We start from the raw sequence: 18815 nt of genomic DNA, 5'->3' as shown, positions 1-18815 counted from the left end.
AGATATCACAACAAAGCCTGGTCATGTTCTCATCAAAAAATAAATCATCAGAGTTACACAGTTTACTGTAGACGTCACTGGAGCAAGAAAGGTGGAAAGCCTTGGCTGATTTCTTTTCCTATCCATCTCCAAGGTGCTGAGGTCAGTTGCACAATTGAATCTGATATCTCAGGCTACACTGAGTGCAATCATCTTGCAATGTACCAAGAAGAAACATGGCTTTGATATCTGTTTTCAGTCTTCTAAAATCCAGATTCAGTCTTCTTTCCAACATTGGAAGTACAGAGTGATGTGAAACAAGCACAACCTAGAAAGAGCACATTTAACATGCAGTTTGTCTGATGAATTTTGATTGGAGGAAGGGAAACAGAGATCATAGCCACTGAATTATAAATATTCAAAGGAATATGAAAAATGTGCTGAAATCTATTTTCTGGTAATCTATCCATAACAGTCTTGAGCATCTACTAATGACTGTGTTAAGAGGAGCATGACTGGAAAAAGCAATACTACATAAAGTGAATATTCTAGCACAGGCCTGAAATTTGAAACACATAATAAATAATAAATTGTGTTTCAATGCAAATATAAAAGTAGACTTTTACAAATTTGTATCTTTGTTTGTTATGCTCTTGATTTTCATGGAAAGCAGTTACCTTAGTTAAACGTTTTATTTGAACGATATCACCTTGCACAATACAGTATTGTTTTGGCACTAAGTTGAAATATCAAATCTGGATTAACCTGGAAACTCATGTCTTTCCACTTGTACGATAGCACTTTGGCATTTATTGATTCCATGTAAGCCATGCAAGCAAAGTAATTGAAATAGACCTTTTGTGATAAAGCGCTGAGCATGTATGCAGCTTCTGATTGGCATTTGGTTTATAGAAAAAAGTCCAACATAAGAAGTTGGAACTGAAGGAGGCCATTCAACCTGTCAAGTATGCTCTGACTAAATAAAAACGTGGCTGTTCTTCCTTAGCCCTCAACTCCTACACCTGCCTGCTACCTTTTTGTGTTTCATGCATAAGAACACCCAAATCATTCTCTGCTGCATTTTATTTTGTTTGGAGTCTCACCATTTAAATAATAATCTGCCTCTTTTATTCTTGCTATCAAATGTATGCCTTCACATTTTTGTACATTAAAATTTAAAGTTTTTGTTCACTGTTCAACCTATCCATTTCCCTTATGTGGGTTCCCCATGCCATCAGCACAGCTTGCCCTTCTTCCTAGTTTTGCATTATCTGGGTGGCGTGCTAGGCCATTTCAGAGGGCAGCTGAGAGCCGACCACACAGTTGTGGTTCTGGAGTTACTTGCAGGTCAGGCCACGTGAGGATGGCAGATTCCCTCCCCCTGAAAACATTAGTGAGCCAGATAGGCGTTACTGACAATTGACAATGTTCATGGTTATCAGTAGATTCTTAAAATCAGATTTTTAAAAATTGAATTCAAATTCCACCATCTGCCGTAGTGGGATTTGAACCCAGGACCCCAGAACATTAGCCGAGTATCTGGATTATATCTGGTGATATCGCCTCTAAGCCTTTTGTCTTATAAAAAGTTTTATAGATCATGTCTGTATCCAATGGAGCTTAGATGATTTAAGAGGCAACGAGAATGTAAGGTCTGAGGGAGCTTCATTGGGTGGATGTGGAAAAGATGTTTCCTCTGAAGGGGTTGATTTGAAATTAGGGTCTGCTGTTTTGAAATAAGGGATTGCTGATGGAACCATCCAGCATAGAACTGACCAGTTATAGACACCTGGTTTGATTCCTAGTATGTACTGACTTAACTGTTTTTGCCTGAAGCCACATTAGAGATATTGTAAATTGGCCTCAAAGCCCTGTCACTAACATTATTCAATCTCTGCTGGAAAGTGCACATATCTGTGGACATCAAGTGAGAATTGTGTAAACAGGTGGTGTGCTCCTAAAATTGAAGAAATGTTGCCATTTAGTATCTTGGCTCTCACTTGTAAAACAGTACTGGACTATTGGGGCAGCCCTTTCAGAGCAAAACAGTAGGCTTTTGTGTTGATTCATCATTCAGATGGGGAAACAAGGCATTTGGGCTTGTGATACCTTTTTAATTTGTTGATCCAATGTACCGCAGTTTAGTAAATGAAGTCAAGGACCAACCATATGAATGGACCACAAATCGAGACTAATGATAAACTCTATCCATTTAAATTAAAATTTAACAGTTCACATTAAAAAGATGAAGTGCAACACTGCTTGCAAAGTACTTCTGTGTTTTACCACTGACATTTAAAAATACACTGGTGTATTCAATACCCACGAGACTTGTAAATGGTGACAAACTTCAAAGAACACAGCAGACACAAAGCATTATTATAAGATCCATTTTAATTGATAAAACTATGAATTTATAGTTTCAGAATTGTGGACAGACTTTTGACTTTGATTTTTTTTTAGTGTGACTGCATAATTTGAGGTTGCTTTAAAGCCATTGTATCTGTTTGGCTCATTGTACTTTCCATTTTGCTGTTTAAAACCAATGACAGTATCGAGCATAATAACTACAACAATGCAACCTTGAATTTCTCATGTATTCTCAATTAAATTTTATAACTCAATCTGTGCAGATGTTGTATTCAGTACTGCAAATAAAGCTTGAAATGTCATTCTATGATGTTAGAGTTGGTGGATTGATGTTTGATAAGATAGTTTTTCAGTTATCACTGCACCAAATTTTGTAACATCTGGAACTGAGCAAAGACAAATAATTAAAGAAGTTATCCATCACTTTGATCCCCTTCTTTTTCCACCTGATATTGTATACAAGCTTACAGCAGACAGTGCACAAATAATTCTGAGCCTCAAAATTACAGGTTGCTTCCTGGTTTGTCCCCACAAAATGTGAGAGGCTTGTTAATTGAACAAATGTTTTGGGCTGGAGTCACTGATCACAGTCTGAATTTTGAAAGACAATCTTTGTGACAATCTAGATTTTTTTGAAGCTCTTGATTCAGCTGCTCCATTGTCGCCTCCTGTATGTTTATGAAGGACTTGCTGAAGAAGCCAGTTCCTGAAACCAATTATCTATTGATTGCTCAATATAAAAACAAAGAAGTACTGATGCTGGAAATCTGAAACCAATAACAAACACCTGAACTAATGCAGCAGGTTTGGCAACATCTGTGAAGAGAAAGCAGAGGAAACAGTTTGGGTCCAGTGATCCTCCTTCAGAACTGATTTGTAACTTAAAAATTGTGGTATTTATGCTGAGGACAGGGTGAGCAGGAGAAGGGAGTTAACAGTATATGAAGACAAAGTCCAGAGAGAGAACAGCAGTTGGGCAGACAAATAAATGGATAATGACAAGCCAGGGAGAATGAAAAGCTGCTAATGGGGACCTTTAGTGAGTGAAAACGAGTTGGTTCTGATGAAAACAGCCCATTTGATGCTGAGGCCTGTGGAGTGGGCATGGATAAAGGACAAGGATGAAGGTGTATAGGCTCTAACCTTAATGAACTTAACATTGAATTCTAAAGTCTGCAGGGTCTCTAAATGGAAAAAGAGATGCTGTTCTTCTAGCTGGCACTGAACCTTGCTGGAGCAGGCCTGAGACTAACATTGGCCGGAAAATGTGGTGGTGTTAAAGTGGCAGGCAACCAGAAACTTGATCATTTTTGCAGCTAGAATATAGGTTTCTCCAAAGCAGTCGCCCAATCCTCATTTCATCTCCCCACTGTGGAGGAAATCGTAGTTGAGTGTAACACTGAAAGAGCACTCTTTCTAAATCCAAATTTTCTAGTCTAATATCAGTGAAGAAAGAAATTCTCAGCAAAGACTGAATGCTTATTTGATATTGATTGAGGAAACCTGGTCCTAAGCTACCTTAGGGAGAGGGATGATTAGGATTTTAGTAGCCTGAAAATTATTTAGCTGGCATGGAGAAGTGGGGGCTTCCTGGTAGCAACCCAAGAGATGGAGCAACAGTGAAGTAGCTTATAGTGATGAGAGTAGCAAAAAAGCAGAGAACAAAGTTGTTAAGGCCATAAATGGTTCAGAGGAGGTAGGGTAGTGATAAGTGGATTCAGCTTTAAAAAATGACAGACCTAAGCTTGAAAGCAGCAATGCAGCCCCAGACTGACCAAGCCAGGCAACACACACGAAACCGTCATCTATATCTGCATTCTAGGGTCTTTAGGGAAGTGGGTGCAGAAGTGGACAATATAGTTGTTGTAATCTTCCGAAATATGCAAGATTTTGGACCAAGGGGATTGGAAAACTAGCAATATAATGTCACTATTCAAGAATGGTGGCAGACAGTAAATCATGTCAACTTAGATCCAAACTAATTGGCAAGACACAATCTTTTCTTTGTGATGGTTATTAATGACTTGGTCTTACAGTTCTTCCCACACAGCAGTCACACTTGTTCTACCTTTATATCCAGTTATTATATTAATTAGTTAACTCCAATCACTTACCTTGCTATATTAACAAGCTATAGGTCAGTTTAAGGTGCCATTTGTCATTGGCAAATGACATTGTCTAAATCTCCCTGTTACAATGCTTTAACAATCATAAAACAGGGAGATCATGTCAAAATGGTTCTTGAAAGGGAAGTAATTTCTGGCATATTTATTGGAGTTATTTAAAAATGTAAAAAGCAGGGTAGACAAAAAGAACTGTGTAATCGTGGTGTATTTAGATTTTTAAAATGCATTCAGTAATGTGCCACATAAATATTTACTGCAGAAGTTAAGAGCTCATGATGTCATGGGTGATATGGATGGATGATTGGCTGACAGGAAACAGTGAGTGAAGATAAATGGATCATTTTCAGGTTGATACATTGCAAATTGGGGTGTCTCAGGAGTCAATTAATTCTAGTCAATATAAACAGAGATTGAGTGCACATTTGCCAAATTTGCTGCTGATCCAAAAATAGGCAAGAAAGTAAGATGATGTAAAGAGGATGCAAAGAGTCCTTAAGACCATAAGACATAGGAGTGGAAGTAAGGCCATTCGGCCCATCGAGTCCACTCCGCCATTCAATCATGGCTGATGCGCATTTCAGCTCCACTTACCAGCGTTCTCCCCGTAGCCCTTAATTCCTCTAGACAACAAGAATCTATCAATCTCTGCCTTGAAGACATTTAGCGTCCCGGCTTCCACTGCACTTCGTGGCAATGAATTCCACAGGCCCACCACTCTCTGGCTGAAGAAATGTCTCTGAATTTCTGTTCTGAAATGACCCCCTCTAATTCTAAGGCTGTGTCCACGGGTCCTAGTCTCCTCGTCTAACAGAAACAATTTCCTAGCATCCACCTTTTCCAAGCCATGTATTATTTTGTACGTCTCTATTAAGTCTCCCCTTAATCTTCTAAACTCCAACGAATACAATCCCAGTATCCTCAGCCGTTCCTCATATGCTAGACCTGTCATTCCAGGGATCATCCGTGTGAATCTCCGCTGGACACGTTCCAGTGCCAGTATGTCCTTCCTGAGGTGTGGGGACCAAAACTGGACACAGTACTCCAAATGGGGCCTAACCAGAGCTTTATAAAGTCTTAGTAGTACATCTCTGCTTTTATATTCCAACCCTCTTGAGATAAGAGACAACATTGCATTCGCTTTCTTAATCACGGACTCAGCCTGCATGTTTACCTTTAGAGAATCCTCGACTAGCACTCCCAGATCCCTTTGTGCTTTGGCTTTATTAATTTTCTCACCATTTAGAAAGTAGTCCATGCTTTTATTCTTTTTGCCAAAGTGCAAGACCTCGCACTTGCTCACGTTAAATTCCATCAGCCATTTCCTGGACCACTCTCCCAACCTGTCTAGATCCTTCTGTAGCCTCCCCACTTCCTCAGTACTACCTGCCTGTCCACCTAACTTCGTATCATCGGCAAACTTCGCTAGAATGCCCCCGGTTCCCTCATCCAAATCATTAATATATAATGTGAACAGCTGTGGCCCCAGCACCGAACCCTGCGGGACACTGCTCGTCACTGGCTGCCATTCCGGAAAAGAACTTTTTATCCCAACTCTCTGCCTTCTGTTAGACAGCCAATCCTCAATCCATCCCAGCAGCTCCCCTCTAACACCATGGGTCCTCACCTTGCTCAGCAGCCTCCCGTGTGGCACCTTATCAAAGGCCTTTTGAAAGTCTAGATAGACCACATCCACTGGGTTTCCCTGGTCTAACCTACTTGTTACCTCTTCAAAAAATTCCAACAGGTTTGTCAGGCATGACCTCCCTTTACTAAATCCATGTTGACTTGTTCTAATCAGACTCTGCTCTTCCAAGAATTTAGAAACCTCATCCTTAATGATGGATTCTAGAATTTTACCAACAACCGAGGTTAAGCTGATTGGCCTATAATTTTCCATTTTTTGCCTTGATCCTTTCTTGAACAAGGGGGTTACAACAGCCATCTTCCAATCATCTGGGACCTTTCCTGACTCCAGTGACTCTTGAAAGATCTCAACCAATGCCTCTGCTATTTCCTCAGCAACCTCTCTCAGAACTCTAGGGTGTATCCCATCGGGGCCAGGAGATTTATCAATTTTAAGACTTTTTAACTTTTCTAGCACTATCTCTTTTGTAATGGCAACCATACTCAACTCAGCCCCGTGACACCCTTTAATTTTTGGGATATTACTCATGTCTTCCACTGTGAAAACTGATGCAAAGTACTTGTTAAGTTCTCCTGCTATTTCCTTATCTCCCATCACTAGGCTTCTTGCATCAGTTTGAAGTGGCCCAATGTCTACTTTTGCCTGTCGTTTGTTTCTTATGTACTGAAAGAAACTTTTACTATTATTTCTAATATTACTGGCTAGCCTACCTTCATATTTGATCCTCTCATTTCTTATTACACTCTTTATTATTCTCTGTTTGCTTTTGTATCCTTCCCAATCTTCTGATTTCCCACTGTTCTTAGCCACTTTATAGGATCTCTCTTTTTCTTTAATACATTTCCTGACTTCCTTTGTCAGCCAAGGTTGTCTAATCCCTCCCCGGTTAATCTATCTTTTCTTGGGAATGACCCTCTGTACAGTGTCCTCAATTATACCTACAAACTCCTGCCATTTTTGCTCTACTGTCTTCCCGGTTAGCCTCTGCTTCCAGTCTATTTTAGTCAGTTCCTCTCTCATGCCCTCATAATTACCTTTATTCAACTGTAACACCATTACATCCGATTTTGCCTTCTCCCTTTCAAACACCAGACTGAACTCTACCATATTATGGTCGCTACTTCTGTAAAGTCTAAAGTCTGTAAAGGGATGCAGATAGGTCAAGTGCACAAGTAAATGGCAGATGGAGTATAATGTGGGGAAATGTTGCCCACGTGAGGGAAAAACAGGAAAGCGAAATATTATACAAATGGAGAGAGACTGTAGGCTATTGCAGTACAGAAGCACTTCGGTATTGTATGTGCATCACAAAGTGAGCATACGTATAGGAAAGAGTTAGAAAGACAACTGGAACATTGGCCTTTTACTGCAAAGAGTATACAAGTAAGAACGTCTTGCTCTAATTGTACAGAGTGCTGGTGAGACCTGACCTGTTCTCTTTACTTAATTGCTACCAATGCAAATATAGCATTCAGAGACCTTTCACAAGCTGATTCATTAGTTGATGGCTTCTGATGTAATATTTAACAGATTGGGCCTGCGCTTCTTGGAGTTTAAATGAATGAGTGGTGGCTCAATGGTTAGCACTGCTGCCTCACAGCACCAGGGACCTGAGTTCAAATACAGCCTTGGGTGACTGTCTGTGTGGAGTTTGCATGTTCTCCCCATGTCTGTGTGGGTTTCCTCTGGGTGCTCCAGTTTCCTCCCACAGTCCAAATATATGTGCAGGTTAGGTGAATTGGTCCAGCTAAGTTGCCCATAGTGTTAGGTGCATTAGTCAGAGAGAAATGGGTCTGGGTGGTTTACTCTTCGGTTACCACTCTGGTCTTGACAGACAAAGCTTGCTTAGGAAATACAGTACTGAGAAGTTCTTTCAGTCACAGGCTGCTAAAAGATCAAGAATGTTTCACACCAGATTCACAACAAGGTGCTGTAGAAGCAGGAGACTGAAGCTGGGAAGCTTGTTCCTCACATGCTCTTTCCCAACTAACTCCAAAACAGAAGATGCAAACCTCCAGACACTGGTCAAACAGGACAGTCATTAAACCGTCAAGTATTTTTCCTGAAGTGTGTTCAAGCAACCATCAATGAAGCTTGGTTGCATGATTTCCAATAAACTTTTATATGAAGAAAAGGGTCCAATGGTTTCTCAATGACATAAGTTTTTAAAACAAATCGAGGCATCTCCATAATCTTTCAAACTCAAGTTTTCAAAGAAGAATTAAAATGTGAAGCCACTACATAACTATGATGTTGTCTTTATCATTGTGAAGCCAACAGTGTCACAAAATGTCCTGCTTGCTTAATAATCAGTTTGCACGAGGAAAGAAATGATAGCTCATGATTACAATTGTAGTTTATTTTGTTGTAGTCTGAATTATCTAAAATATGTAAGACTTTTGCTCAACTCACACCATTTGGAGAATTATTCTTTATTTTGTTTACCAGTATCATTTAGGCGTGATGACATAATATAGGACAACATGGCAATAAAAAAACTTTCAAATCTCCCAGATACATAATTTCATGCTAACAGACTTGTGTTTAAGTGGGTTATTTTTTGCCTTATTCCTGATAGGATGTGAAAGACATCTGCAGCCATTTTGACCTTAAAATCTGCAGAGGCATTGACCCAGAAGCATAACTATAGAGTTGGAACTGGCAGGAATCCTGGAAGTAAATTGTCATGCAGGAGACATGTTTGTGCAAGTAATAGAGGTGAAATATGTGTGTGGCAGTTGAAAGGGACAGAGCTTTGACTAGTTTAAGGGACAGGCTGATCGTTGGGATATATTGGGATTGTAATTAGCTCATGGAACAAAGTAAAGCAGAAATTGGGGGCATGGGACAAGGAGTGAAAAGAGGAGTGAACACTGTTTGAGTGTTTGAGGTTTGTGTTTTTTTTTCGATAGAAAAAAATGAATGCTTGAGTTCAGTTTTGCTCTTTACCTTATTAATTTCCTCTTCATATCAAAAGCATTAACTGTTGCCATCCATTACCTTTGACATAATCTTCAATGAATACTAAAATAATCCTAATTGGGAAGAAAGTTACCAACTATAATGCATTCTTGATATTAAAGCTGATGATTTTTCACTATTCTGAGTTCTGTTCAGTAAAATGGTGCAATGGTTTTAATTTTCCAAACCTGTCGTTCTCGTATATTTCACTTAATGACTGCGGTAATCAAAATATTTCTTACAAATTAGAATTGTAAACTTGATAATTATTTCTTTTTAGTGCACAGAGCCACAGAAGTTGTACAATATTGCAAATGAGCTCCTTATCACTGAAGAGGCCTATGTGAAAAGGCTTCATCTTCTGGATCAGGTAATGCAAAGTATTATCCAGATTCCACTTGTCGTTTAAAATAGATTTTAAAATACTTGTTTGTTGACTGAGATAGTATAACGATTTATTGAAACTTGTTACCTGAATTTCAAATGGATTTTTAACACTATAAGGATACACCACAAATAGGTGGGAGGACCAAAGGTAGGTACATACTTCTATAAAGCAGAGAAAGTTGCTCTGAAGTTACCAGAGATGTAGAGTCCCAGACAGAAATTACTTGAAAGTTCAACATTGAGCTTTTGCAGCAAAGTTAATATTTTGTTAATGGAGTATTTCAAACTCAAGTCCAATTCTTATAACTTTATAATTGTGGCATTCATGAGAATACAGAATTGAATTAAACTGATAAAATTAAGTTAATGTTCAACATATTATGGTTGTGACTCACATTTAGGCTTCTAATCTTATAACTCTGCATAAATCAATATTTTAAAATAATATGCTTTGCAGAATTTCCTAAATTATTTACTATTGATAAAGAATAAACTGATGGTTGTTGCCAATGCCGACGTGTCCACATGCATGCAAAAATTAACATTAACTCTTCTCTCAAGTCTCCTGGAAAATTGAATGGGTCTCCAGCAAATTGATGAACAAACAAAAGGCATTAGATCTGCTTCTCTCTATTGTGACTTAACTTGTCCTTCCACCCTGTCAATCATTTAATCCCCTGGGAGAGGCTTTATAACAAAGTCTGTTTTTACAACCTAGGGGCAAAAAAAATACAGTGGAAACTTTCTCTCTGACCTTCTCAAACAATCAAAACCATTCAGGAGATCATGAATATGAAGTATTGTTTATTCAATCTATTTCTTTCAGCCTAAAGTACTAAATTAACCTGTTAATATTGAAACACATTTTTCAATTCCATTTCTTATCTTTGCAGACTATCTTTTACAAATGTGGAGAGCACTAGAGTATTCCACAATCAGTTCTAGAAACCGTCACTTGCCTGTGAAGCTAATCAGCATAACAAATTAAAAATAATGTTTTATTTCTGTTGAGTCCAGTCACCCTTTTTCAGAACAAAGAACTGAACTTGAAATGTTAACTCTACTTTCTGTCCACAAATGCTGCTAGACCTGCTGAGTTTCTCCAGGAATTTTTGTTTTTGTTATAGATCTTAAGCATCTGAAAGTCTTTGTTTCATTTTTGCTTTAACTGTGTGATGTCATCAGGTTTCCGCAGTTAATAAATGGAAATAACATTCATTTAACTTGTTAAAATCTGTTCAGCAGTCTCAATGAAAAATGCATGTTCCTGTGATCAGATGGAAAGTTGCTACAAGATATTATTAATCTGAGGAATTTGGTTGTCTATGCAATGCACTCCATTTTGATGATTTACCCTGTCCTCCCATGTCACTACAAACCAAATGTGTAATTCGCCAGCTGGTCCTGCCAACACTTAATATGAAGTTGGAAGTTAAAAATCGCTTGAGAGCTCAAACACATTTTTGTGTATGTGTTTCGAGGAGGGTGTAGGGTGTTGATTTTAACATTAACTCTTCTCTCAAGTCTCCTGGAAAATTGAATGGGTCTCCAGCAAATTGATGAACAAACAAAAGGCATTAGATCTGCTTCTCTCTATTGTGACTTAACTTGTCCTTCCACCCTGTCAATCATTTAATCCCCTTTAATTTAAAGGCTGAGGCACTTGGGGTTGTTTTCATTGGAGAAAAGAAGGTTTAGGGGTGACTTGATAGAGGTGTACAAGATGATTAGGGGGTTAGATAGGGTTGACAGTGAGAACCTTTTTTCAGCTATTACAAGGGGGCATAACTTTAAATTAAGGGGGGGTAGATATAGGACTGATGTTAGGGGTAGGTTCTTCACTCAGCGAGTCGTAAGTTCATGGAATGCCCTGCCAGTAGCAGTGGTGGACTCTCCCTCTTTATGGGTATTTAAGCGGGCATTGGATAGGTATATGGAGGATAGTGGGTTAGTGTAGGTTAGGTGGGCTTTGATCGGCGCAACATCGAGGGCCGAAGGGCCTGTACTGCGCTGTATTCTTCTATGTTCTATATTTTCTTGTCAACTATTTCTAGTGTTTTAAAAAGTATGGATATTAGCATATGTAATTGCTGTAAGTAGTGAACAAAAAATATGTCTCCATTGTTAAAATTATCACCGATGTAAAGATTTGTTTGCATTTTTGTGTTAAAAATGTTAACAATACTTGAAACATTATTGAAGATTCAGTCTCAAAGATGTCATGATGTTCATAAGTTCAATGTTTATAGATACAAGTGTGTAGTCATTGTGTTTGTAAAATTGGCTGTGAATTTAATACTGGTGACATATACACATGTCTTTAATTATTATGGTATGTCAGCATGCTCTTGCGTCTTTTAAGATGTGTCATCCTTCCAAATTCAATGAAGATGGATGGTTAGTGTCTGTGATTAAAGCAAACTCCATATGTCTGCTGTAGGCCTAAAATGGCAAGGAAATTTTTAAATAAAATCAATAGTTTATCAAAAGTTTTCCCAAGGCATTTGCTAAGGTATCACTTGAGTAACTTTAGAAATTTTTTTTGTCGCAACAGAAATAATAGCTTTTCAGATAAAATTTGCTTCAGTGTTTTGTATCACAATTTGTAAACCATTCTCTGTCACATAAAACAAAACATTTTCATCTCTTCCAGTCCATGCATATCATTACACCAGCTGTTGTAACTTATTTATTTAGGTCTTTTGCACAAAGTTAAGTGAAGCTGGCATTCCACAAGATGTGATTACTGGGATATTCTCAAACATATCCTCAATCTATCGTTTTCATGGCCAATTTCTATTACCAGGATTAAAGACAAGAATTACAGAAGAATGGTGAGTAAAGGAAATTAACTACATATGTGAGAAATCCAAACCATGACCAAGTTGGGGAAAACAGAGCCTGCTGCTTGCAATTAATTTCAAATGCATAATTTTTATGTTCAACTTTTGAGTGTGTGAAGCAAAATTAACTGTTGAAAGATTTAAATATGTGAATACTGGATGAACCAGATAGATCTTAGGATCTGGATTGATGGATGATAATTATTTAAAGAACATAATGTGTGGAAGAGCCAAGGGTAAGAAAATAAGCAGCAAGACTTCAGGATTGAATTGAAACACCTGAAGTCTCTTTACTACACAAACTTGAACAAAGCAAACACAAGCTGTAATGGTGGAATAGATACACTGAGCAAGTCAGATGACATTTCCAAACAGCATAAGTTTCAATCAGATTTAGCACAGTTTAATCTTTTATTTCAAATTATGCAATTTGAGCGGACCATTCTGTTAGACCATGCTCATCTCCCTCAGTGCGACTTTCCCACACTACTTCCATTCCCCTTGATGTCATTAATCTCCATAAATCTATCTTTTGCTGTCTTGTACATGCTCATGAGCTTTCACAGCCATCTGGAGAGAGAGAGAATTCTGAAGAATTACGATTTCAACATGAATACATTTGTCTTCTTATTGATTTTAAATTTGTTTTTCATCCTGAGACTTCTGTTAACTTTAGCTTCATCAATTTCACTCTTATCGGCTTATAACCTTGTTTGCAATTTGGAAGACAGTTCATTTTCATCCTAACTGATGTAACATCCACATCCAAATGCAGGCAATCAGGCCACAATGCACATGTGCACAGACAATCCCTTGGTATCTGTTCTATAGCTGCACTTCTTTCTTTAGAGTTACGTGGTGTTACCCAATTCTCTAGAATCCCTCTTTTGGCACTGAACATACAGAATCATGTTATTTGACTAAACACAGCAAATTTGTTGTCTTTCGCCGTGGATCAGCTTTCTTCTCTCCAAATTTAAATGAAAAGCCACCAGTCTTCAATTAAAATGTAGCTCCACTCTCCATAATAACCTCCGGGTTTTCTTCAGAAAATCTCTCATCTGGGTCAAAATTTCATGCATTATTTACTAGAACATACAGGTAATACAAAATCAATTGAAAATAAACAACTTTTAATTCTACAAATTTTACCAAAATTCTACAATTAATTTTTACTGTAACCCACAATAAAGACATTTGCAACAAATTGCATACTTTGATTTTTATTTAAATGTACAAATTTTTTTCCAAGAACATTGACAGTGTAAAGTAATATTCTGTATTGTACATTTCAAAATCAAATCTTTCATGTATTTGTCTCATACATATTTCAACCATCTGGATATAAAAATAAATAGAGAAATTCTTTAACTTGATTTTAGCCTGTTATGTGGCTATGTGCAATCAAAGTTTTTGTTATTTCTCATGCATAAGATATGGGTATGTGCCAGCATTTATTGTCCATCCAACATTGCCTTTGAGAAGGTGGTTCTGGCCTCCTTGAACTACTGCAATCCATTTGGTGTTAGGACATTGGAATTCTATTCAGGAATGACTTCCAAGATTTTGCCCCATGGCACTGAATGAATTTCCCAAGTCAGGATGGGTGGATGTAGTGCAAATCAAATGGGCTGCTTTTTCCTGGATGGTGTAAAACCTCTTGAATGTTGTTGAAGTTGCATTCATCCAGGCAAATGGGGAGTATTCCATCATACTCCTGACTTATGTCTTGTCGATGGTGGACAGGCTTTGGGGAGTTAACAGGGGAATTACTTGCAGTAGGAATCCAAGCCTCTGACCTGCCTTTGTAGTCCCAATGTGTATATGATTAGTAAAGTTCAGTTTCTGGTCAATAGTAACCGAGCAATATTGATATTCAGAGATTCAGCAATGGAAATATCATTGAATGTCGAGGGGTGATGATTAGATTCTCCCTTTCTGAAGATGGTCATTATTTGACATTTGTCTAGTGTGATTGTTACTTGCCTCTTGTCAGCCCCATCTTGGATGTTGTCCATGTCTTGCTGCCCTTAGACATTGACCACTTCTGTATCCGATAAGTCACAGTTGATGCCATACAATGTGAAATTGTCAGTGCGCATCCCCACTATTGCCCTTATGAAGGAGGCAAGGTCATTGATGAAGTAGCTGAAGATGGGTGCGTCTCGGACACTACCCTGAGGAGTTCCTTCAGAGATGTCCTGAAACTGATTTGCTGACCTCCAACAACCACAATCGTCTTCATTGTTTGAGATATGACTCTGGCAAGCAGGAGAAAACTCTGTTGGTTAATGATTCCAGTTTTGCTTGTGCTTTCTGATACCACATTCAGTTAATTGCAGCCTTTGTCAAGGGCTGTCACTCTCATGTCACCTCTGGAATTTGGCTCTTGTGTTCATGTTTGAACCAAGGCTGTAATGGCATCAGGATCTGAGTGGCCCTGGCAGAACCCAAACTGGGAGTTAGTGAGTAGGTGCTGCTGATAGCATTGTTGATGGTTGAGAGTGTGATGGGGTGATAGTTGGCTGGGTTGGATTTGTCATGCTTTTTGTGAACGGGATATACCTGGGCAATTTTCCATATTGTCAGGTAGACACCATTGTTGTAGCTAGTACACTTTTGCTATTGGTTTTGGAGCTAGTCATCTGTAATATTACTGGAGTGTTGTCAGGGTCCATAATCTTTGCAGTATTAAGTTATCTTCTGCCAATTCTGATATCATGTAGATTGATTGATTGTTATCACGTGCACCAACAAGTGTTTTGTGTGCTATACAGGCAGCTTGTACCATACAAAGTGCAGCAGGGTAGCAGAACAGAGTGCAGAATACAAATGTTACAACTGCAGAGAAGGTGGAATGAATTGACTTGACTTAAGACTGGCATCTGTGATGGTGGGGACCTCCGGAGGAGACCAACTGGATCATGCACTTCGCAGTTCTGGCTAAAGCAGTTGATAATGCTTCAGCCTTATCTTTTGGCTAAGAAAGCAATTTCTTATTGAATGTCATAGCCATATATCAATATTAACAATAGGGAAACAAGTTATTTGGGGATCAAGCAGTATTTGTGGTTCAGCAGTAAATCCCCATTAAAAGATACAACTTGAAATTTGTTCTGCAGGGCCAAGTCAGAAATACAATAAAAAGGGCAGTTCTTAAGGTAGTAACTTTTGAGTATTTAGCAGTGTTTAATATTTGCTAGGTTATCTTATGGTTCAAAAATTCTTTTAATTGTTTTTGTATATTTCTAATATTTGAAGTGTGTGTTCAATGTTGGAGTTGACATTATATTTCACCTACTACTGGATTAGTGGTGCTGGAAGAGCACAGCAGTTCAGGCAGCATCCAACGAGCAGCGAAATCGATGTTTCGGGCAAAAGCCCTTCGCTTTTGCCCGAAACGTCGATTTCGCTGCTCGTTGGATGCTGCCTGAACTGCTGTGCTCTTCCAGCACCACTAATCCAGTATTTGGTTTCCAGCATCTGCAGTTATTGTTTTTACCTCTATTATATTTCACCTAGTACATGTGCCCATTGGTTAATTGGTGGCTATCATAAAATCTGAAAAAACTCCAGAACAGGAGAGGATCATTGGTTCAGTGTGCCTGTGTCAACTCTTTGAATTGTACAAGTTAGCCCCATACCCCATCATTTTTCTCCTAACCCTGCAGATTTGTTATCTTCAGATAAGAGCTTTTGCTTTCTGAATTTCCAATGGCATCTGTTTCTACCATGAATTCATGTCACATATTCTAAAGTTTTTTAAAAACAAAATTTGATTTTCCTGCTAGTCCTCTTCTCAGTTATTTACAATTGAGATCTGGTTGCTACACTATGACACAGGAAATAGTCAATCTTTTCTTACTATATCAAAACCCCTATCATTTGAATACCTCTGTTAGTTCCTTGTAACATCCTCAGCTGTAAGGAGAACAAGCCCTCATCAGGGTGTTGTGTTTTTGAGCAGCATACCAAGATTGAACATATAGTTCAAGCTAACATCTTGTGTTCTAATACATGCTGTTTTGTCCTCCTTAAGATAATACAACAATCAAGATGCTGTTCATGCAGGGTCTTGTTCAAAACCCATTGCACTGTTTCAAAAAAAAGGGCTCCAATGTCTTAACCAATATTTTTTCCTTTTGTGATTTCATTAAAAGAAATGAATGAAGTGCTCATTACTGGCTGAGGATGGTTGCTGCTTTTATTATGCACTTGTAATTGAAAGTATTTGAGTGATATGGAAAATGGAGCAGCTTTTCTACTGTAAGGTGCAATGCACTCTTCTGGATAAATTGCTATGGAAAAATGTTTCTTAAACTATTTGAATTTGACAGTAATGAAGCCAGTTCATGTTAGCCGATGCTTGTCTCATAGATTCTTGTGCTTTGTAAATGCTGCACAAGTTTGTAATTTGAGGCGTTGCTGATTCATCGGTGATGTGTGACATTTTAAGTACATGTGCCAAAAACAGGAATGCAGTGATTACTTTGGTATTGAAAATTCAAGTTAAATGAGGAATAGCATGTTTTTCTTTCATGCTAAGTGGTTAGGGCTGATGAGCCTGAAAGTCTGAAGGTTTCACAGCCTGCACATTCATTGTTTTTGAAGGCAGATATGTCAACATTGGCACCAGGGTTATTTGTACAGTGTAGAAGAAATATATACATTATTATATGATGACTCGTTGTAGGAACTGATGATTTAATGCACAAGTTACAAGGGTTTTATCGTTTGTTTTAACAGTGGACAACCCAAAGTAAACATAGCTTTTCAACACTGATTTTTGTTGAAATTTTATTAAATTAAGCGTTTTATCAACAATAATTGTAGACCTTTTAGTCCAGTCACTTTCAGGGCTGTTTGAGTGGTATTTTAAACAGCTCTTTATAAGGAGCAATATTTTAACACTCTGCAGCAGATGTACAGTCTCCTTGGCTCAGCATACGTAGATAATTTATTGTAATTCCATATCATCAGCAGCCACTTGTTGTTTCTTGAATGTACCACATGATTTTAGTTAGGTTTTATTCTTCTCTGGAGCTCAATAGAATAATGGCTCAGATCTTACACCATGACGCTGACTGGATCCGCCTGCTGCAGACTGCCATTTGAACTGCTCACTTCACATTTTGCTTAAGAAGCAAAGCAGCCTGTTACTGCACGCCCAGGAAACCGACTTCTGTTCATCCAAGGATTCTGCCAGAGCGTCATAAGATCCACCAGGCCACTTCAGTAGAAACCCTCAAGAGGTCAGGTGTGAAACCAATAGCCTGTCATGAGGGATATTCCAATGGAAAATCACCTACCCAAAAACCACTGCCACCAACTCCACTGAGGCAGACAAACAGTGGGGATGGCGGCGAGGGGGGGGTAGGTGGGCAGAAGTTAACAGCTTAGCCTCCCTCAGACATAATGCTGTGCAATACCTGTTTCTCCCAGGATGCAATAATAGTGCCCATGAGTCCGATCTTCCATTCAGGAAGTAGTCATGACCATGGGTGAAACGAGATGTAATCATCTCAAAGCTGACCAGGTAATAGATAGAAGTTGATGGGGCCAGTTCAGAGGCAGGGTTCCAGCTGCATCTGCAGTAGAAATATAGGAGCAAGATTAAGCCATTGGCTATTCATGCTGTTGAGTCCATTGTGCTATTCAATTCGAGCATGGCTCCTAATCCTGTTCGTCCTCTTGATCTCATAAACCCCTTAGATTTTTGTGAGGTAAGGATACTTTATCATCTATGAAATGTTAAATTGGCATTGTTTGGACATCTTTTGGGGAGAAAGTTCTTCAGACTTCCACAAGCATCTGTGCTTAAAAGGTACTTCCTGACATCATCTAAATGGTCTGGCTTTAATTTTAGGGTTGTGCCTTCATATACTGGACTTGCTAGTAATAGAAATAGAGTTTTTCCATCAACCTAATCAAAATGTCAAATTATCCAATATGATCCCAGCTGATATAAATACAAGACAAGTGAAATCCCAAAGTAAAATCACTAGCACTAGATAAAAGCAAATTACTGCAGATGCTGGAATCTGAAACCAAAAGAGAAAATGCTGGAAAATCTCAGCAGATCTGGCAGCATCTGTAAGGAGAGAAAACAGCTGACGTTTCGAGTCTAACTGACCCTTTGTCAAAGCTGGACCTGCTGAGATTTTCCAGCATTTTCTCTTTTGGTCACTAGCACTAGAGGTAGACTGAAATTTTTTCTAGTTTAATCGTGGAGTTCAGTTACCAACACATTCACAAGAATCTACCAGTGCACTTTTAGTACCAAAATTAGTACACTTATGAAACAAGTACCACATTACACTATACAAATCAGATTCAAATGCCCACTGTTATTTTCATTCCATGTGTGGAAATAGTGTGGTTGGACAAAGAATGATGAAAAAGTTAAACCAGAATGAGAGTGGAATGCTAATACCAAAAAGATGTAACTCGCAAAAAAAAAATCCAGGTTTGGAAAAAGCATTCTTCATTAAGTATAACAATACA

The 18815-nt window shown here is 38.5% G+C and overlaps 1 protein-coding gene across 3 annotated transcripts in view; it reads left to right on the top strand.

Moving 5' to 3' along the window:
- LOC140483756 (FYVE, RhoGEF and PH domain-containing protein 3-like) overlaps positions 1-18815 on the top strand; it is a 221266-nt gene that overhangs the window by 155619 nt on the left and 46832 nt on the right. For all 3 annotated transcript variants that reach the window (XM_072582280.1, XM_072582278.1, XM_072582279.1), the window contains exons 5-6: positions 9362-9451; positions 12166-12302. In XM_072582280.1, coding sequence (XP_072438381.1) covers positions 9362-9451; positions 12166-12302 — 227 coding nt within the window. The remainder of the gene's footprint in view (positions 1-9361; positions 9452-12165; positions 12303-18815) is intronic.

This window comes from Chiloscyllium punctatum, chromosome 12 (assembly GCF_047496795.1).
Source record: "Chiloscyllium punctatum isolate Juve2018m chromosome 12, sChiPun1.3, whole genome shotgun sequence".
In the NCBI taxonomy this organism is placed as follows: Eukaryota; Metazoa; Chordata; class Chondrichthyes; order Orectolobiformes; family Hemiscylliidae; genus Chiloscyllium; species Chiloscyllium punctatum.
The sequence above is the reverse complement of the archived record's forward strand: the minus strand, read 5'-3'. Positions and strand labels throughout refer to the sequence as shown.